Source organism: Musca autumnalis, unplaced genomic scaffold (genome assembly GCF_047663935.1).
Source record: "Musca autumnalis isolate F117 unplaced genomic scaffold, ASM4766393v1 scaffold_1, whole genome shotgun sequence".
NCBI classification, from domain to species: domain Eukaryota; kingdom Metazoa; phylum Arthropoda; class Insecta; order Diptera; family Muscidae; genus Musca; species Musca autumnalis.
Genome location: NW_027411644.1, coordinates 61,779,034 through 61,800,938, shown reverse-complemented (window position 1 = coordinate 61,800,938; position 21,905 = coordinate 61,779,034). Strand labels below are relative to the sequence as shown.

The window sequence follows — 21,905 nt, the reverse complement described above, 5'->3', positions numbered from 1 at the left end:
TTTCGGCTTATGAAAAATGTTTCATTTTAAAACCCCATGACCTTTCAGTCCATCCATCTTTAAATTCCTAATAAAACTCATTTAAGCTATAACTTATTTGCTAATTTTGAATTTTGGTATGATAAATTTCTAAGGGTTTCCTTTTAGATTTAGGTATCTTCCTTATTTGTATAATTCCATAATTAGGTTCATTGGTTGGTTGCTTGCTTGGGATAAGGCCTAAAAATGTTGTTGTTGTTTTAATTACAAATATATAGTCGGTTTTCCGTTTTAGATATTTCCTTTAAATTGGTATACAAATAGAGAGTTTAAGCTACAGAGTTACACAAATCGATTTTTTTCTCTAATGCATTATACAAAGTTAAAATTAATTATTACACCTTTTTTAATAATAATAATTAAATTATAATAGTTTTTGTAATTATTTAATTTTAATAATAGTTAAGAGTTGGTATTGGGTTCCATTTTTTGTTTTGTTCTATATTTACATATACAAATTGTTTTATATTAATATAGTTAGGTATGTATAGGTAGGTATATAAATATATATCTATTTAACAACCAAAGACTGTTTTAAATGACGCAGTAAACCGGCGCCAATGTCCTGAACATCAGGCCATTGACGTATCACACAAATTATAATGAATATCGATAAGAATGTTGTCAAGACACGGACTCTGTAAAAAAGAAGGAAAAAAGAGAGAGAACATTAGTAAAGGAGATCAACAATAACAAGGGAAAAAGCATATTATTCTGTGACATAAATAAAAGAAGCAAACTCAATATGGGCAGTTCAGAAAAGGTCGATAGAAGCAGCCTTTCTTTCAGAAAGGGTTTATATAGAAGTAGTCATTTCAATAGAAGCAGCCCTTCTTTCAGAAAGGGTCAATAGAAGCAGCCCTTCTTTCAGAAAGGGTTTATATAGAAGTAGTCATTTCAAAAGAAGCAACCCTTCTTTCAGAAAGGGTCAATAGAGCAGCCTTTCTTTTAGAAAGGGTCAATAGAGCAGCCTTTCTTTTAGAAAGGGTCAATAGAGCAGCCTTTCTTTCAGAAAGGGTCAATAGAGCAGCCTTTCTTTCAGAAAGGGTCAATAGAGCAGCCTTTCTTTCAGAAAGGGTCAGTAGAGCAGCCTTTCTTTCAGAAAGGGTCAATAGATCAGCCTTTCTTTCAGAAAGGTCAATGGAAGCAGCCATTCTTTCAGAAAGGTCAATAGAAGCAACCTTTATTTTAGGAAGGGTCAATAGAAGTACCCTTTTTAGAAAGGGTCAATAGAGGCAGCCTTTATTTTAGAAAGGGTCAATAGAAGCACCCTTTATTTTAGGAGGGGTCAATAGAAGCACCCTTTATTTTAGGAGGGGTCAATAGAAGCACCCTTTATTTTAGGAAGGGTCAATAGAAGCACCCTTTATTTTAGGAGCGGTCAATAGAAGCACCCTTCATTTTAGAAAGGGTCAATAGAAGCACCCTTTATTTTAGGAAGGGTCAATAGAAGCACCATTTTTTTAGAAAGTATCAATAGAAGTACCTTTTATTTTAGAAAGGGTCAATAGAAGCACCCCACTATTTTAGAAAGGGCCAATAGAAGTACCCACTATTTTAGAAAGCGCCAATAGAAGCACCTTTATTCTAAAGAGGGTTAATAGAAGCACCCTTTATTTTAGAAAGGGTCTATAGAACACTCTTTATTTTAGAAAGGGTCAATAGAAGCACCCTTTATTTTAGAAAGAGTCAATAGAAGCACCCTTTATTTTAGAAAGGGTCAATAGAAGCACCCTTTATTTTAGAAAGGGTCAATAGAAGCACCCTTTATTTTAGAAAGGGTCAATAGAAGCACCCTTTATTTTAGAAAGGGTCTATAGAAGCACCGTTTATTCAAAAGGCATCCTTTATTTTAGAAAGGGTCTATAGAAGAACCTTTTCTTTCAGAAAGGGTCTTTAGAAGCACCTTTTCTTTCAGAAAGGGTCTTTAGAAGCACCCATTCTGAAGAAAAATCTTTATAGACCAACTGAAGGAAAGCTTTATATGCGACCAGAATGGAGTCTTCATAGACGTCTTTATAGACAACCTGGAGAGAGTCTTATATAGAAGGAAACGGCCTGAAGGGAGTACTAATAAATGACCTGAAGGAAGTCTTTATATGCGACCAGCACTACCGGCACTAAGCATACCTCCACCACCACCAGATCTTGTTGATGCATTGGGCATCACCAAAAGTGAGATTTTGCAGACTCCAGAAAAGACTTTATATTCGACCAGAAGCGAGGACATGGTGGGAGTCCTTATAGACGACCTGAAGGGCGTCTTTATAGATGACCTGAAGGGCGTCTTTATAGATGACCTGAAGGGCGTCTTTATAGACGACCTGAATGGCGTCTTTATAGACGACCTGAATGGCGTCTTTATAGATGACCTGAAGGGCGTCTTTATAGATGACCTGAAGGACGTCTTTATAGATGACCTGAAGGGCGTCTTTATAGATGACCTGAAGGGCGTCTTTATAGACGACCTGAAGGGAGTCTTTATAGACGACCTGAAGGGCGTCTTTATAGACGACCTGAAGGGCGTCTTTAAATGACGACCTGAAGTTCGTCTTTATAGACGACCTGAAGTGCGTCTTTATGGATGACCTGAAGGGAGTCTTTATAGACGACCTGAAGGGAGTCTTTATAGACGACCTGAAGGGAGTCTTTATAGACGACCCGAAGCGAATCTTTATAGACGACCTGAAGCGAATCTTTATAGACGGCCTGAAGGGAGCCTTTATAGACGACTTGAAGGACGTCTTTATAGACGACCTGAAGGGCGTCTTTATAGAAGGCCTGAAGGGAGTCTTTATAGACGGCCTGAAGGGAGTCTTTATAGACGACCTTAAGGGAGTTTTTTTAGACGACCTGAAGGGAGTCTTTATTGACGACCTGAAGGGAGTCATTTTAGACGAAGGGGGTCTTGTTAGACGACCTGAAGGGAGTTTATAGACGGCCTGAAGGATGTCTTTATAAACGACGTGAATGGAGTCTTTTTAGACGAAGGCAGTTTTTATAGATGACCAGAAGGGAGTTTTTATAAACGAGCTAAAGAAAGTCTATATAGACGTCCTGAAGGGAGTTTATATAACGATCTGAATGGAGTTTATATAGACGGCCAGAGCGAAATCTTTGCAGAAGTGAGATTTCTTAACCCATACTAAGGACATGTGTTGAGTATCGTTCTATCAAATCGGACCCAACACAAATTGAGACGGCTTCATCGTCCTGATCTTAATTGAGCTTTTAGCTCGTGTTTGCCTTGGCTGGCGTTTTTCTGTTGCGATGGGGTGATCTCCGAGTACGGCATTGGCACTGTATCTTTGTACTGCTGCGGTGATCGAAAGGTTCTCGTTTGTACCTTTCGATCTCTCTCTCCAGATCATGTTGTTGTTGTAGCAGCATGAAACCTACGTAGAATCAGGGGTGCCAAGTTGGTGGTTTTCCCGCTACTTGTGATTTTTGATGTACAAAAAACACTGTTTAAGCAGGAACGTCAAGTGTTTTAAGGTAAAAATCGCTACAGACCTATGGTGCGTATGTGGCTGTAGTCAATTTGGTACGAAAGAAGCCGCTGCCGTGGGATATATCATGCATATCTCTCCTGACGTTTTTACCACAGAACGGGTTTTAAGAGGTTAAAAAGGTTCATTTGTTAGCAACCCAAAAGCTGCCGGCCCGCGACTAATACCTTGTCCCCTACATGGACGAGTTCAGATCAAAGTTTGAGTGTAGCGGATGCGGATGTGCCAAACTTTTTTTCCTCCGGTAGGGACCAAAAGTCCGAAGCAGGCTGTTCCCAATACAAAAAAAAACTATTCAGATACAATAATGTGTACCCTGAGGTGGTAGCCGCTGCCCGGAACATTAATGTGGTGAAGATCCCGGTCAATGCAATGTCAAAGAATCTACCCCCGTGAAATTGAGAGTTCACCAATCAATTTAGTTGTTGTCGGCTGGGTCTTTTAGAGCTTTTAAGGCATTCAGCCCAATCATGAATGAAAATTCCCTGCGAAATTTCTCTCTTTTCCCTTCTTTCCCATCATAAACAAAAAATCCGCAGGGGAAAAAATCCGATAGTGAAAAAGTAGGTATCATGAACGCTCTCAAACATGTGTTTTCCTCCAAAAAAATCTCCCTTCCAAAACTGAAGGGAGTTTACAAAATCATGAATTATGTACTTGATGGTTCCGTTGTAACAGGGGCCGCATAAGATGATCTTAAACAATATTTTTGTGGAGTTGGTACCCGAAGGAGTGGAGGCCCATCTTCGAACTTGATCTAAGCTTGGACAAAATATTAAGAGGTGCAAAGTTTGGACCAAATCGGTTGATCCATTCGAAAGCTATCGTACATCCCAACCAGCCGGGCAGGCATTCGTACTATTTCGCACTTTTGATCGTACGGATGGAACGGATGGTATTGTCATTTCTTTTAGGTCGAACCAGTTTGTCTGAATGAAATTTTTTTTTTGGAAATTTTCAATTCGGTCGGGCAGAATGTAGATTTTTTGCGTCTCTTGCACTTACCTTGTTTTCAAAAATGGCATTATAATACCCGCCGCTGTGGCAACCAGCAGCAGTACCACTTGCAGTATGGTGAGGACAACATTAATTAGTTTTACAACTAGAGCACGGGCATTTGAATTATCGATACCTTCCACAGTTACGTATTGTTGTTGGGATAAATGTTCCATTTTGGATATCTGTAGGAAAACGAAAATATTATTAATTTTTCCAAATATATAACTTTCGAATCTTGTAAAGACATACTCTAGTTTGACAATTTTCTAAAACTTCATTGACATCCTGTAGACGTTCATCACTTTGATATTGGACCTTTTCCTCCATATCGGCAATGGTTTGTTTAAGGTTTTCAATTTCGTTCTAAGAGGGGAATAAAATATTAAAACCAAAACATTTTAAGGTTAGGAATTAAAAAAGGGGGTCATATCATACCTGATGTAATTCCGTTAGATCATTGATTTGTTCCTCCAGACTTTCAGCACGATATCGTTCACCTTCCAGTGTTGCAGTTAAGCCATTAAATTCCTTTTGAGCATTCTTTATTAAAAGGAGAAAAAGAAGGCGTTAATTAATGTTCGATATTTTATGGATAAATGTGTCTGTCACCAACCTCTAAACGTTCCACACGTTCGGTTAGTTTTTCTATTTCAGCCTTACGTTCGGCCAATTCGGTTAACAGAGATTTTAAAACAATGTGATATTGGCTGGCACCCGATTGACTTTTTCCAGAGCTGTAAAGAAACACACAACTATGTCATTAGAAGAATTGCCTCCCTCTCTTCTACAATTTCGGACACCTACCCCGCTGGTATGCTCTCACTGGTGACGCTGCTACATTCACTGCCATTTTCACTATTAAATTTACCGCTACCAGCACCACCGGTATTAAGCATACCTCCACCACCACCAGATCCAGTTGATGCATTTGGCATGACAGTATTGGGCGTGGAACTTCCAAACATTTCTTGATTCGCAGGCATATTTAGGTTATTTAATTCAGATTCTAAAAGAATAAGAAGTGAAAAGGAATATTAAATAATTCCGCATACACCTTAGGAAGGCTACTTTCTCTTTGGCTTACCTGACATTTGATTTATGTTATCAGCACTGCCAAATTTGTTTTTAATCAAATGTGCAAATTCTCGAGGTTTGGACATGACAGACCCCGAAAATCCTGTAATACCATCGCGGATATTGCCACCAACATTTCTGGAGAGAAAAAAGAAAGAAAATAGATAAGATTCGGCATCAAAATAACGTAATTCAACCACGCTGAAGTGAATTCAACCATACTTAATTGAAATTTTCTTATGGAAAGTATAATTCAGCCAGGCTGAATTGCAATTTTCCTATGGAAAACCTTATTCAGCCAGGCTGAATTGCAATTTTCCTATGGAAAACCTTATTCAGCCAGGCTGTATTGCAATTTTCCTATGGAAAACCTTATTCAGCCAGGCTGAATTCCAATTTTCCTATGGAAAACCTTATTCAGCCAGGCTGAATTCCAATTTTCCTATGGAAAAACTTATTCAGCCAGGCTGAATTGCATTTTTCCTATGGAAAACCTTATTCAACCAGGCTGAATTGCAATTTTCCTATGGAAAATCTTATTCAGCCAGGCTGAATTGCAATTTTCCTATGGAAAATCTTATTCAGCCAGGCTGAATTGCAATTTTCCTATGGAAAATCTTATTCAGCCAGGCTGAATTGCAATTTTCCTATGGAAAATCTTATTCAGCCAGGCTGAATTGCAATTTTCCTATGGAAAATCTTATTCAGCCAGGCTGAATTGCAATTTTCCTATGGAAAATCTTATTCAGCCAGGCTGAATTGCAATTTTCCTATGGAAAATCTTATTCAGCCAGGCTGAATTGCAATTTTCCCATGGAAAATCTTATTCAGCCAGGCTGAATTGCAATTTTCCTATGGAAAATCTTATTCAGCCAGGCTGAATTGCAATTTTCCTATGGAAAATCTTATTCAGCCAGGCTGAATTGCAATTTTCCTATGGAAAATCTTATTCAGCCAGGCTGAATTGCAATTTTCCTATGGAATTGCAATTTTCCTATGGAAAATCTTATTCAGCCAGGCTGAATTGCAATTTCCTATGGAAAATCTTATTCAGCCAGGCTGAATTGCAATTTTCCTATGGAAAATCTTATTCAGCCAGGCTGAATTGCAATTTTCCTATGGAAAATCTTATTCAGCCAGGCTGAATTGCAATTTTCCTATGGAAAATCTTATTCAGCCAGGCTGAATTGCAATTTTCCTATGGAAAATCTTATTCAGCCAGGCTGAATTGCAATTTTCCTATGGAAAATCTTATTCAGCCAGGCTGAATTGCAATTTTCCTATGGAAAATCTTATTCAGCCAGGCTGAATTGCAATTTTCCTATGGAAAATCTTATTCAGCCAGGCTGAATTGCAATTTTCCTATGGAAAACCTTATTCAGCCAGGCTGAATTGCAATTTTCCTATGGAAAACCTTATTCAGCCAGGCTGAATTGCAATTTTCCTATGGAAAACCTTATTCAGCCAGGCTGAATTGCAATTTTCCTATGGAAAACCTTATTCAGCCAGGCTGAATTGCAATTTTCCTATGGAAAACCTTATTCAGCCAGGCTGAATTGCAATTTTCCTATGGAAAACCTTATTCAGCCAGGCTGAATTGCAATTTTCCTATGGAAAACCTTATTCAGCCAGGCTGAATTGCAATTTTCCTATGGAAAACCTTATTCAGCCAGGCTGAATTGCAATTTTCCTATGGAAAACCTTATTCAGCCAGGCTGAATTGCAATTTTCCTATGGAAAACCTTATTCAGCCAGGCTGAATTGCAATTTTCCTATGGAAAACCTTATTCAGCCAGGCTGAATTGCAATTTTCCTATGGAAAACCATATTCAGCCAGGCTGAATTGCAATTTTCCTATGGAAAACCTTATTCAGCCAGGCTGAATTGCAATTTTCCTATGGAAAACCTTATTCAGCCAGGCTGAATTGCAATTTTCCTATGGAAAACCTTATTCAGCCAGGCTGAATTGCAATTTTCCTATGGAAAACCTTATTCAGCCAGGCTGAATTGCAATTTTCCTATGGAAAACCTTATTCAGCCAGGCTGAATTGCAATTTTCCTATGGAAAACCTTATTCAGCCAGGCTGAATTGCAATTTTCCTATGGAAAACCTTATTCAGCCAGGCTGAATTGCAATTTTCCTATGGAAAACCTTATTCAGCCAGGCTGAATTGCAATTTTCCTATGGAAAACCTTATTCAGCCAGGCTGAATTGCAATTTTCCTATGGAAAACCTTATTCAGCCAAGCTGAATTGCAATTTTCCTATGGATAACCTTATTCAGCCAGGCTGAATTGCAATTTTCCTATGGAAAACCTTATTCAGCCAGGCTGAATTGCAATTTTCCTATGGAAAACCTTATTCAACCAGGCTGAATTGCAATTTTCCTATGGAAAACCTTATTCAGCCAGGCTGAATTGCAATTTTCCTATGGAAAACCTTATTCAGCCAGGCTGAATTGCAATTTTCCTATGGAAAACCTTATTCAGCCAGGCTGAATTGCAATTTTCCTATGGAAAACTTAATTCAATGTTTCTACCTACCTTAAACCTTGGCCCACGTCTCTTAAGACTTCACGCGGTTGTCGATGCTGTGACTTGTGTTGATATTGTTGATTTTGCAGATCTTTCACCCGTTTCGTATAGTTGTCCAGCTTCTTTTGTAGTTGAGATATTGAGTGTGCGCTTTTTTGATTTTTCTTCTCAAAAACGGCCTAAAATGTGAAACGATCTTATATTAAAATACTACTACGACTATTGGAAATAAGTTTCCTTTAAGAAATCTTCAATTCAGCCTGGCTGAATAAGGTTTCCTTTAGGAAATCATCAATTCAGCCTGGCTGAATAAGGTTTCCGTTAGGAAATCTTCAATTCGGCCTGGCTGAATAAGGTTTCCTTTAGGAAATCTTCAATTCAGCCTGGCTGAATAAGGTTTCCTTTAGGAAATCTTCAATTCAGCCTGGCTGAATAAGGTTTCCTTTAGGAAATCTTCAATTCAGCCATGCTGAATTATCTTTCCTTTGGGAAATCTTCAATTCAGCCTGGCTGAATAAGGTTTCCTATAGGGAATCTTCAATTCAGCCTGGCTGAATAAGGTTTCCTATAGGGAATCTTCAATTCAGCCTGGCTGAATAAGGTTTCCTATAGGAAATCTTCAATTCAGCCTGGCTGAATAAGGTTTCTTTCAGGAAATCTGTAATTCAGCCAGGCTGAATAAGGTTTCCTGGAGGAAAACTGCTTTATACGCTTACCTTTATTCGTATTAATTGCTGTTTATCAGCACTGGCGGCTAATTTCAGATATTCATTCACATTATCTGAAAATTAGAAAATATTAGTAAAGCTTTTTAATGATCCGCCTATGTATTTACCATCCCGGGAAGTCTGTTCTTTACGTATGGACTCCTTTGTACATTGTATTTTGGTGTTCAGACGATCTAATGCCTGCAGACTGGAGGTTCTTTCATGACGTCGATGATGTTTTTTACTACTACTCTCACCGCCGTGGCCAGGACCACCGGCGGCATCTAAATCATCGGAGGCAAAGGATTGATAACAAATGTCGTCGATACCTAAAGAAAGAGGGAAATTGTTAAAAATTTTCTTCTGATTGATGGGGAATAGTTTTCTCTCGTGTTTACCTGATAACCGTGTATCGTCTATGACACCACCAGATGAGGTTCCGATACTACCCAAAGCTATATCCAAATCACCACCCACCAAACCAACACCACTCAAAGGTATACCACCACCAATGGCCCCATAGGCCAAGAGACCACCTTGATCGGAACCATGTGTGCGGGCGTGTGTGCGATTACGTTCCCGACTGCGACGATTTGTGGGCGAATGACTACGAAATCCGCGATAGGGCGTTACACCAACTACCCCACCACCACCGCTACCCATGCTACCGGTCATGGTGGTGGCCACACTATTGCTGGCCGCACTGGATGATGCTGCTATACCTGCCGCCGCCGAACTGCTGCTAAATGCAACCGCCGCTGAACTCGTTGAGTCGGCACTCTCGCCGCGGTGATGTTCACGCTCTCTGGACACTGTTGTTGTATTCATGCGAAAAGTTTTGTTTGTTTTGATTTTAGGTTATAATTTTCAAGCTCTCAAAAATAGGTTTTTGTTTGGGTTTAAAGACGAAATTGTAGCCGTTTGTTTTTGTATCGTTTCAGAACTCAAATCAAAAATCAATAATTTTCTTCTTGCTTTGCTTTGGCTGGCTTTCAGCTGTGTTTTCTCTTAGTTTTTGTTTTAAGCGAAATTTAAAGCTCTATGAGTATTGCTCTCTTTGTTTTAACAAAGAGAGTGAGTACATTGTTTATCATCTAAGAGAGTGAGTTTACAATAAAGCACATATAAAAATGTGTGTGATATTTTAACGATACAAAACGGAAGAGAGATAGAGAAATAGAGCAAAAGCGGTAGCGAGTTGAGAGACACATAAATCGTTGAACAAAGAGATGGTGAACAGAGAAAGCGTCTAAGAAAGTGATAAGACACAGACTTTGATGATGAGAGCAAATAAATCAATATAAATTGTCTCCCCAAGAGAGGGAGAGAGATAAATCAAAACCGAAAATAAACTTATCAACAGAAGAGAGAGAGCAACGTGATGCTTTTTTTTTAATGAAGACAGTGACAGGTGAATCAGTCGTACAGCTACGGTTATATGAGTGAGAGTGAGTTGGAGCCACGTTGTTTCATAGTATTCTCTTACTCTTTTGTTTGTTGATTCTTCTCTTATTTTCTATAAGGTGTGAATGTGCGTGATCAAAGGAAATCTGCTACTAATTTATTGAAAATACGCAAGTTTGTTTTTGCTGTTGTTGTGGTGGGTGTCCTTGTCTTTATTGTTAATTATATGAAGCTGTGTGATGATAAAGAACAGAAAGTGTGACAGAAAGAAAACAAACAAAAAAACATTGATAAAAAACATATATTTATGAAGACGATAGGAACACGTAAAACAAATTGGTAATGGCTTAAAATAGACAAACACCGCAAGCAAAATACAAGGATAACAAAATGAAATGAAGATTTCCTAGAGAAATCCCAATTCAACAAGGCTAAATTGAAGTTTCCCCAAGGAAAACCCTATTCAGCCAGGCTGAATTGAAATTTTCCTATGGAAAACCCTATTCAGCCAGGCTGAATTGAAGTTTTCCTATGGAAAGCCTTATTCAGCCAGGCTGAATTGAAGTTTTCCTATGGAAAACCTTATTCAGCCAGGCTGAATTAAAGTTTTCTTATGGAAAACCTTATTCAGCCAGGCTGAATTTAAGTTTTCCTATGGAAACCCTTATTCAGACAGGCTGAATTGAAGTTTTCGTATTGAAAACATTATTCAGCCAGGCTGAATTGTAGTTTTCCTATGGGAAAACCCTATTCAGCCAGACTGAATTGAAGTTTTCGTATCGAAAACCCTATTCAGCCAGGCTGAATTGAAGTTTTCCTATGGAAAACCCTATTCAGCCAGGCTGAATTGAAGTTTTCCATAGGTAAATAAGATTTTCCATAGGTAAACTTCACTTCAGCCTGGCTGAATAAGGTTTTCCATAGGTAAACTTCAATTCAGCCCGGCTGAATAAGGTTTTCCATAGGCAAACTTCAATTCAGCCTGGCTGAATAAGGTTTTCCATAGGAAAACTTCAATTCAGCCTGGCTGAATAATGTTTTCCATACGAAAACTTCAATTCAGCCTGTCTGAATAAGGGTTTCCATAGGAAAACTTAAATTCAGCCTGGCTGAATAAGGTTTTACATAAAAAAACTTAAATTCAGCCTGGCTAAATAAGGTTTTCCATAAGAAAACTTCAATTCAGCCTGGCTGAATAAGGCTTTCCATATGAAAACATCAATTCAGCCTGGCTGAATAAGGTTTTCCATAGGAAAACTTCAATTCAGCCTGGCTGAATAAGGCTTTCCATAGGAAAACTTCAATTCAGCCTGGCTGAATAAGGCTTTCCATAGGAAAACTTTAATTCAGCCTGGCTGAATAAGGCTTTCCATAGGAAAACTTTAATTCAGCCTGGCTGAATAAGGCTTTCCTTAGGAAAACTTCAATTCAGCCTGGCTGAACAAGGTTTTCCATAGGAAAACTTCAATTCAGCCTGGCTGAACAAGGTTTTCCATAGGAAAACTTCAATTCAGCCTGGCTGAACAAGGTTTTCCATAGGAAAACTTCAATTCAGCCTGGCTGAACAAGGTTTTCCATAGGAAAACTTCAATTCAGCCTGGCTGAATAAGGTTTTCCATAGAAAAACTTCAATTCAGCCTGGCTGAATATGGTTTTCCATAGAAAAACTTCAATTCAGCCTGGTTGAATAAGGTTTTCCATAGAAAAACTACAATTCAGCCTGGCTGAATAAGGTTTTCCATAGAAAAACTTCAATTCAGCCTGGCTGAATAAGGTTTTCCACAGAAAAACTTCAATTCAGCCTGGCTGAATAAGGTTTTCCATAGGAAAACTTCAATTCAGCCTGGCTGAATAAGGTTTTCCCTTAGGAAAACTTCAATTCAGCCTGGCTTAATAGGGGTTTCCATAGGAAAACTTCAATTCAGCCTGGCTGAATAAGGTTTTCCATATGAAAACTTCAATTCAGCCTGGCTGAACAAGGTTTTCCATAGGAAAACTTCAATTCAGCCTGGCTGAACAAGGTTTTCCATAGGAAAACTTCAATTCAGCCAGGCTTAATAAGGTTTTCCACAGAAAAACTTCAATTCAGCCTGGCTGAATAAGGTTTTCCATAGGAAAACTTCAATTCAGCCTGGCTGAATAAGGTTTTCCCTTAGGAAAACTTCAATTCAGCCTGGCTTAATAGGGTTTTCCATAGGAAAACTTCAATTCAGCCTGGCTGAACAAGGTTTTCCATAGGAAAACTTCAATTCAGCCTGGCTGAACAAGGTTTTCCATAGGAAAACTTCAATTCAGCCAGGCTGAACAAGGTTTTCCATAGGAAAACTTCAATTCAGCCAGGCTGAATAAGGTTTTCCATAGGAAAACTTCAATTCAGCCTGGTTGAATAAGGTTTTCCATAGGAAAACTTCAATTCAGCCTGGCTGAATAAGGTTTTCCATAGGAAAACTTCAATTCAGCCTGGTTGAATAAGGTTTTCCATAGGAAAACTTCAATTCAGCCTGGCTGAATAAGGTTTTCCATAGGAAAACTTCAATTCAGCCTGGCTGAATAAGGTTTTCCATAGGAAAACTTCAATTCAGCCTGGCTGAATAAGGTTTTCCATAGGAAAACTTCAATTCAGCCTGGCTGAATAAGGTTTTCCATAGGAAAACTTCAATTCAGCCTGGCTGAATAAGGTTTTCTATAGGAAAACTTCAATTCAGCCTGGCTGAATAAGGTTTTCCATAGGTAAACTTCACTTCAGCCTGGCTGAATAAGGTTTTCCATAGGTAAACTTCAATTCAGCCTGGCTGAATAAGGTTTTCCATAGGAAAACTTCAATTCAGCCTGGCTGAATAAGGTTTTCCATAGGAAAACTTCAATTCAGCCTGGCTGAATAAGGTTTTCCATAGGAAAACTTCAATTCAGCCTGGCTGAATAAGGTTTTCCATAGGAAAACTTCAATTCAGCCTGGCTGAATAAGGTTTTCCATAGGAAAACTTCAATTCAGCCTGGCTGAATAATGTTTTCCATAGGAAAACTTCAATTCAGCCTGGCTGAATAATGTTTTCCATAGGAAAACTTCAATTCAGCCTGGCTGAATAATGTTTTCCATACGAAAACTTCAATTCAGCCTGTCTGAATAAGGGTTTCCATAGGAAAACTTAAATTCAGCCTGGCTGAATAAGGTTTTCCATAAAAAAACTTCAATTCAGCCTGGCTGAATAAGGTTTTCCATAGGAAAACTTCAATTCAGCCGGGCTGAATAAGGTTTTTCATAGGAAAACTTCAATTCAGCCTGGCTGAATAAGGTTTTCCTTAGGAAATCTGCAATTTCATAGGAAAACTTCAATTCAGCCTGGCTGAATAAGGTTTTCCATAGGAAAACTTTAATTCAGCCTGGCTTAATAGGGTTTTCCATAGGAAAACTTCAATTCAGCCTGGCTGAATAAGGTTTTCCATCTGAAAACTTCAATTCAGCCTGGCTGAATAAGGTTTTCATAGGAAAACTTAAATTCAGGCTGGCTAAATAAGGGTTTACATAGGAAAACTTCAATTCAGCCTGGCTGAATAAGGTTTTCCATAGGAAAACTTCAATTCAGCCTGGCTGAATAAGGTTTTCCATAGGAAAACTTCAATTCAGCCTGGCTGAATAAGGTTTTCCATAGGAAAACTTCAATTCAGCCTGGCTGAATAAGGTTTTCCATAGGAAAACTTCAATTCAGCCTGGCTGAATAAGGTTTTCCATAGGAAAACTTCAATTCAGCCTGGCTGAATAAGGTTTTCCATAGGAAAACTTCAATTCAGCCTGGCTGAATAAGGTTTTCCATAGGAAAACTTCAATTCAGCCTGGCTGAATAAGGTTTTCCATAGGAAAACTTCAATTCAGCCTGGCTGAATAAGGTTTTCCATAGGAAAACTTCAATTCAGTCTGGCTGAATAAGGTTTTCCATAGGAAAACTTCAATTCAGCCTGGCTGAATAGGGTTTTCCATAGGAAAATTTCAATTCAGCCTGGCTGAATAGGGTTTTCCATAGGAAAATTTCAATTCAGCCTTGCTGAATAGGGTTTTCCATAGGAAAACTTCAATTCAGCCTGGCTGAATAGGGTTTTCCATAGGAAAACTTCAATTCAGCCTGGCTGAATAGGGTTTTCCATAGGAAAATTTCAATTCAGCCTTGCTGAATAGGGTTTTCCATAGGAAAACTTCAATTCAACCTGACTGAATAGGGTTTTCCATAGGAAAACTTCAATTCAGCCTGGCTGAATAAGGTTTTCCATAGGAAAATATATGAAATCTTATATTTATGGAAGGCTTTTAGAAACAAATTTTACAAAACACAAAGAAAGAATTGAATGACAATTGAGAAATGATAAGAATGTAAGAGAATGAGTATGGATAGAGGAGAGAAAACATTAAAAGCTAAACCAACCAAACTACAAATTACCATAAAATTAAATAAAATAATTTCATTACAAAATATTCAATTCTAGTTACAGCTACAAATTCCAACTACAACAATTATTTTAATTGAGTCTCAGCCACCACAGAAAAATAGAAGAGGGGGAGACGAGAATTGAAAGCATTACTTACTTGGTTCAGCACTGCGTGTGGCCGATGGAGATCGACTGGTGCGTAATAGCAGTACACTTCCGGTTCTCGATTGAGACAATAATTGTGATGCTGATGCTGCTGGCGTTGTTGTTGATGATAATAATGGATTGTGGTGATGCTGAAGGGCCAATGGTTGCAATGGCAACAATTGATCTTTGGCTAATTGATGACTACTGCCACCGAAATGTGAACCATCCATTATTTGTGTTGATGAGATTTTCTTCTTCTGCTGCAGCTTCTGCTGGTCTAGTGTTGGGAAATACTTGAGACACGAGATGTGATGTGAATAACGAGGAACATTGTCTTGGTTTGAGCCACAATGGGAGGTGGGCAGAGGATAAATGCAGCTTCTTGACGGCTATGCCTTGTGTGGTTTCAGTAATCTGAAAATAGAAGAATGAAAAAAAATAAAATAAATTTAAATATTATTTTTCACAAAAGAAAGAAATTTACTTTTTACATAGAAGACAAAACGCTACAATTTTTCAAGCTTTCAATTTCAAAAGATGAAAAATGTGTTTTTTGAATAGTTCGAGTAATCCGCCGCTTTGTACTGTATGTTTGCCCAGTCCAGTCCAGTTTAATTGAAATATAAATAAATTTAATCAGCATAAATTGTTGTATTGTAAACGAAAAACCCAACAACGACAACAACAAAAAGCACGAGGAGGAGGAGGAGAAGAATGAAGAGTAGGAAAAGAACAGAATAGAATAAATACGACAAATCGCCATTCGCACAATTTTTGAGATTATGATGTGTGTGTGGATCAACCACCCCAGTCAGAAAGATAGATAGCGAAGAGAAGAGACAGAAATGAAGAAAAGCAGAGGGGGAGAATGGGCCAGAGATTATGTTTATTATCACTCGTATGAACAGTACAAAACCCACAAACCCCTCACTTTCCCCCTCTCTTTTCTGTGGGGGAACTGCAGCAACAGATTCATATTTCATTGTGATATAAAGACGTCCGCCGTTGATGACCAGCGCCGTTCATTTCCAGCGAGTATAAAGTCCACTGCTGATTCACCTCGCTCGCCACCACACATTCATTCTTCATAGAAACCAATATTCCCACAGATAATTGTCTTATTTGTTGAATTTATTAAAAATAATCTCTATTTAATAAAGAGATATGTGAATGTGGGTTAGAGTGAACTAGGGTGGAGGAGGTGTCTACTAGCAGGAATGAAAAAAAAACCCAAGAAATTTATAATAACCGGCAGTGACGGCATTTTGGAGACAAGAAGTAGCAGCAAAAAAAAGTACCTTTACCACACAATTATAATTACCGATACTTTGTTTCAAAGGGATTGACAACGAAAGATCCTCGGTTATATTTTAAAACAGCACAAGAAGACCTTTCGGAGGTCTGCTATTTAAAAGAGGTCTATATTAGTACTTCTAACCATGTAAGACACTTCTAAAGAGGGTCGTCTATCTACGGAAGTCATTTAGCAAGACCTCTATCTGTAGGAGAAGAGGAAGAGGCCTCCCATCTGATCCAAAAGTGGAAGATTTTGGGATGTCTCTATCCATAGAAGACTTTTGCAGGTGTTGAATACAAACGTGCTATGTATAAAAGACCCAAAAGACCCTTAGGAGGTCTTCTATGTATGGCAGACACGTAGTAAGTCTTCTATCTATGGCAGGCTTTTTTAGGTATTTTATCAGTAGAAGAGCTTTAGGAAGTCTCCTAACTATAGACAACATTTAGAAGGGTTTTGGTCCATAGGATGTCAGTTATCCACAGAAGATCTTTAAAAGGTCATATATTCTATTTATAGACCTCCTTAAGGACCATATCTATCCATATAGGAGGTCTTCTATCCACAGAAAACATTTAGGAGATCTTTTATCAATAGAATAAGTTTAAAAGGTCTTCTTACACAAAAAACCTTTAGGAGGTCTCCATCCACAGAAGACATTTATGGATAGAAGACCATTAGCAGGAGAAGGTCCAATATAGATAATTCTTATATGGAAACCCATAAAATATCTTTAGACGGCCTTTAGGAGGTCTCCTATCCTTAGTATACCTCTAGGAGGTTGTCTATCAATAGCATACCTTTAGGAGGTTATCTATTTATAAAAGACCGTTAGAAGATTTTTAAGACATTACCGGATAAGACGTACCGGATTGACCCGGAACAACACAAAACCAAAGTTCCGGCCAGCGGCTGCCACCTCAGTGTGTACATGTTTGTATTTGTTTCGTTTTTCTGTATTGGGAGCAGCATATCCCGGAATGCCTGCTCCGAATACTATTGGTCCGAGCCGGGACAGAGGAAAACCCAGGACCAATATATCTGTGCTCAGTTTGTCACATCCGCATCTTCACCCACATCCAACCTTCGGAGAGATGCAATAGATGTCAGGAGTGGGTGCATCTAAGGGGTTGCTCTGGACTCGTCCACGTGAGGGACTACGACAGGGACTATGTTGCTGCATGCTGCGTGAACACAGTCCCCAGTGAGTCGTCGTCGGATTACGAGACTCCCTCGTCGTCTGATTACGAAACTCCCCCGCAGTCCCCTCGACAACAACCGCACACGCAGCCTTTAACACCAGCCGTTGTTGTCCCAATCCCCGAAAATGTAGCCTTTTTGCAATTGAATTGCAATGGACTCCGAGGTAAGATCGAGGAGATAGTAGATTTTATGAGTCGGAAGAACATCAAGGTCGCTGCGGTGCAGGAAACCAAGCTGAACAACAACCACAGCTTAGAGCATTGTGATGATTACAATGTTCTGAGGAAAGATCGCACCAGAAGTGGAGGTGGGGGATTGGCTTTCCTATTGCACCAGTCTGTCCAATACAGACCTATCTCGCTTGAGCCTGTCTCTAATGACCCGTACATGGAATGTATGGGGGTAGCAGTCAGGTGTGGAGCTGCCGAGATAGAGTTGCTGAATGTATACATCCCGCCGAGAAATAGCTGTATCCCTGATTATAGGCCTGACTCCCTGATTATAGGCCTCGCTCTTGCAAGGTCATAATCGGTCCTGGTCCTGAGGTATTTTAATGCGCGTCATGAGATGTGGCTGAGCTGGCTGAGCAGATTGATAGCTCTACGTTTTGCACGGTCAATGAGGACGCCCCTACCAAAATTAGAGGAGAGTGTCACAGTTCGCCTGACATAACCATCGTGTCACCTGGTCTGACAAATGACGTTACCTGGCAACCCGTCATTTCCCTTGGATCAGACCATCTCCCCATAATTGTCTCCATTAGCAGACCACCCGACTTCATCACCTCTGAACGCCGCACGTTCGTCAATCATAAAAAAGGTGATTGGCCGAGTTTTAGAGAGTTCACCAATCACCGCTTCAGAGAATTGCCCAATCCTTCTGATGTTCGGGTAGCGGAAAGGACATTCCGGGACATCATCACTGCTGCAGCCGCTCGCCATATCCCTGCTGGTCGAATACCCGAAGTAAGACCAAATTTCCCAGCAGAGGCGACGGGATTAGCAAATGAGCGTGATGAGCTTCGTCGTATCAACCCAAATGACCCCAGAGTCAGGGAGCAGACACTGGAAGTTAACAGGCTGGTCGGCGAGCATAAGCGGAACAAATGGTTAAATCATCTGAAGAGCTGCAACATTGGAGCCGGTATAGGTGAATTGTGGGCAACGGTTAAGTCACTCTCGAACCGTGGAAGAAGGGAAGATAGGACCTCAGTCACGTTTGGCGACGTTACCTTGACTGACCCGAAGAGGTGCGCAAGTAATTTCAATCGATAGTTTGTCGAGCATCCCGAGAGTGACAGGGCGAAGAGAAGAGTATTACGTCGCATCAGATCTCTTCCTGCCGAGGATGAACCACCACAATTTACAATGGATAATGTTGCCAATGCCATCAGGAACGCTAAATCATCCAAAACGTTGGGCCCTGATGGAATCTCCATGGTAATGTTGAAGCAGCTGGATGAGCCGGGATTCGAGTATCTCACCAAAGTCTTCAACTGGTCGCTAGCCACCCTCGTTGTTCCCGAAATCTGGAAATGGGCAGGGTGGTCCCACTACGGAAGCCAGGCAAGAATGCCAGCAAAAGTGAATCGTACAGACCGATTTCGCTTTTGTCGCCCGTAGCAAAGACACTTGAGGCCTTGCTCCTCCCCAGTATCAGAAATAGCTATCAAGTTGCCGATCATCAGCATGGATTCCGTAAGCAGCACAGCACGACAACAGCGCTGCACGCCTTTGATACAGTCAGGCACTCCACGCTGTTTGAAGACATTGAGCAGACAACCCTCCGGCCAAGCTTGAAACATTGGATAGTCAACTATATGTGTGGACGCCAGTCGTACGTGGAATTCAGAAATAAGAAGTCCAAACCCCGTAGAGTGAAACTGGGAGTCCCCCAAGGTGGGGGTGATATCTCCGGAACTGTTTAACCTCTATCTCTTCTGTATTCTGGCCCCTCCAGACGGAATCGAGATCGTAACGTATGCGGATGATTGCACGATCCTGGCGTCGGGTACCTATCCTGATGACATCTGTGAGAGACTGAACAACTATTTAACCGATCTTACCACCTTTTTCCATTTGAGGAATATGCAGATTTCCGCCACAAAATCTACAGCCACAATGTTCACCACATGGACAGCGCAGTTTGGATGTGAGTTGAATGTCGTGGTCGACGGTAGCAGAATTCCGACCACAAACTGCCCTAAAATGTTAGGGGTCACATTCGATACTACATTCACGTCGTGCGCACACGCGACAAGCTGAAAAGTAGGAACAAGGTCCTTAAGACCCTAGCCGGCAGCACTTGGGGTGCAGATAAAGAAACCTTGTTGGTCAGGTATAACGCGATAGGTCAGTCTGTGGTAAGCTATGCGGCTCCAGTCTGGTCTCGGAGATTATGTGATACGAATTGGAAAAAGATTCAAACTTGCCAGAATGCCGCCCTGAGAACAGCAACAGGGTGCCTAATCAAATCTTCAGTGGACCATCTACATGAGGAGGCAAAGATTCTTCCAGTAAAGCAACACAATGAGATGCTATCGTTTTGCAGTACCTGCTTGGATGTTACCGTGTGAGCCAACCCAAATCACCTTCTTGTAGGTAGGCCCGACACATTCATGCAGATCAGGAAGGATATCCATGCTCCAGAGGGAGAGGTCCAACGATACAGGAGAGAGCCCCTAGATCAACAAGCATATCAAACGGGTTTGAAAAGCATTCACACGGACCCACTTGCCAAGGCCTTAAGCAATTATAGTGTGAATAAAGTACATCCCCCATCTATCGCAGCTGAGGAGCGTCACCTGCCACGACAAACCAGTGTAGTTTTGGCTCAACTACGCTCGGGATATTGCAGTCGCCTAAATTCTTATTGGGCGGAAATCGATCGCGCCGTGCAAGACATCTGCCCAGTATGCGACATGGACCCGCACGACACAGAACACCTTTTTAAATGCCCCGCCAAACCTACCCATCTAACTCCAGTGGATCTGTGGCTAAATCCTATCGAAGCAGCCATTTTTCTGGAACTGGAGATAGACCCAGAGCCAGATTGAACAGAGGAACGAACATACAAACATAAAAAAACACTGTTACAACAACAACAATGAGGAGGTCTTCGACCAATAGAAAACCTTAAGGATGTCTTCTATCCAAAGAAAACCTTTAACAGGCCTATTATTCACAGGTCAGCTTTAGGGGTATTCTATTTATAGAAGGTCTAAAGGAGGTATTCTATCCATAGAAGACTTTTATAAGGCCTTTTATCCACAGAAGACCTTTTGGCCTGCTATCTAAAGAAGGCCTCTAGGAAGTCTGCTACCTTTAGGACGTCTGCTATATAAAGTAGACCTTAAGGAGGTCTTCTATCCATAGTAGAAAAAAAGTAGGAGGTCTTCTATCCACAGAAGACCTTTAGGAGGTCTCCTATCCATATAAGACCCTTAGGAGATCTTCTGTCCATAGAGATATTTAGAAGGTCTTTTGTCCATAGAAGACCTTTAGGAGGTATTAATAGAAGATCTTTAGCAGGGGTTCTGTCCATCGATGACCATTAGAAGGTTTTCTGTCCATCGAATACCTTTAGGAGATCTTCTATCCACAGAAGACCCTTATGAGATATTCTGCCCATAGAAGACTTTTAGGAGGTTGGTTTTCTGTCCATAGAGGAACTTTTTAGTAGGTCTTCTGTCTATGGAAGACGTTTAGAAAATCTTCTATCTATGGAAGGCCTTTATGAGGTCTTTTATCAATAGAAGAGATTTAGGAAGTGTCATAATTATAGAAAACCATCAGAAGAGCTTTAGTTTTCTATACCTATAGAAGACCTTTAGGTCGTCGTCTGCCCATAGAAGACCTTTAGGTGGTCCTCTATCCACAGAAGATCTTTTGAAGGTCTTCTGTCTCCAGATAACCTTAAGGAGATCTTCTATAAAAAGAAGAACAAATTAGGAGGTCTTCTATCCACAGAAGACCTTTAGGAGGTCTGCTATCCTTACAAGCCCCTTAGGAGATCTTCTGTCCATAGAGATATTTAGGAGGTCTTCTGTCCATAGAAGACCTTTAGGAGGTATGAATAGAAAGTCTTCTCTCAATAGAAGACCTTTAGCAGGTCTTCTGTCCATCGAACACCTTTAGGAGATCTTCTATCCATAACAGACCTTTAGGAGGTGTTCTATCAGTGGAAGACCTTTAGGAGGCCTTCTATCCACACATGACCTTTAAAAGGTATTCCTCCCATAGAAGACTTTTAGGAGGTTGATTTTCTGTCTATAGATGAACTTTTTAGAAGGCCTTTAAGAAAGACGTTTGAGAAATCTTCCATCTATGGAAGGCCTTTATGAGGTCTTTTATCAGTAGAAGAGCTTTAGGAAGACTCCTTATTATAGAAAACAATTAGAAGAGCAGTAGTCGTCAATACCTATAGAAGACCTTTAGGTGGTCCTCCACCCATAACAGACCTTTAGGTGGTCTTCTATCCCCAGAATCTCTTTTGAAGGTCTTCTGTCCCCAGATAACCATTAGCAGGTCTTCTATGTAACCTTTAGGATGTCTTCTATTCATAGAAGATCTTT

At 40.1% G+C, this 21,905-nt stretch overlaps 1 protein-coding gene across 12 annotated transcripts in view; it reads right to left on the bottom strand.

Moving 5' to 3' along the window:
• Positions 1–500: 500 nt before the first annotated feature.
• Positions 501–21,905, bottom strand: part of Dmtn (transmembrane and coiled-coil domain 2 protein Dmtn) — an 87,577-nt gene continuing 66,172 nt past the window's right edge. For 2 of the 12 annotated variants that reach the window (XM_073977129.1, XM_073977134.1), the window contains 12 exons: positions 14,843–15,246; positions 9,261–10,498; positions 8,991–9,191; positions 8,872–8,936; positions 8,165–8,334; positions 5,632–5,759; positions 5,352–5,553; positions 5,161–5,281; positions 4,983–5,087; positions 4,797–4,910; positions 4,554–4,729; positions 501–677 (listed from right to left, as the gene is read on the bottom strand). In XM_073977129.1, the coding sequence (XP_073833230.1) occupies positions 551–677; positions 4,554–4,729; positions 4,797–4,910; positions 4,983–5,087; positions 5,161–5,281; positions 5,352–5,553; positions 5,632–5,759; positions 8,165–8,334; positions 8,872–8,936; positions 8,991–9,191; positions 9,261–9,690 (1,839 nt within the window). In that variant the 5' untranslated portion in view covers positions 9,691–10,498; positions 14,843–15,246 and the 3' untranslated portion in view covers positions 501–550. Of the gene's footprint in view, positions 678–4,553; positions 4,730–4,796; positions 4,911–4,982; positions 5,088–5,160; positions 5,282–5,351; positions 5,554–5,631; positions 5,760–8,164; positions 8,335–8,871; positions 8,937–8,990; positions 9,192–9,260; positions 10,499–14,842; positions 15,247–15,316; positions 15,747–21,905 lie in introns of those variants that run through there. The other 10 variants (XM_073977098.1, XM_073977109.1, XM_073977183.1 and 7 more) reach the window with 8 other exon arrangements.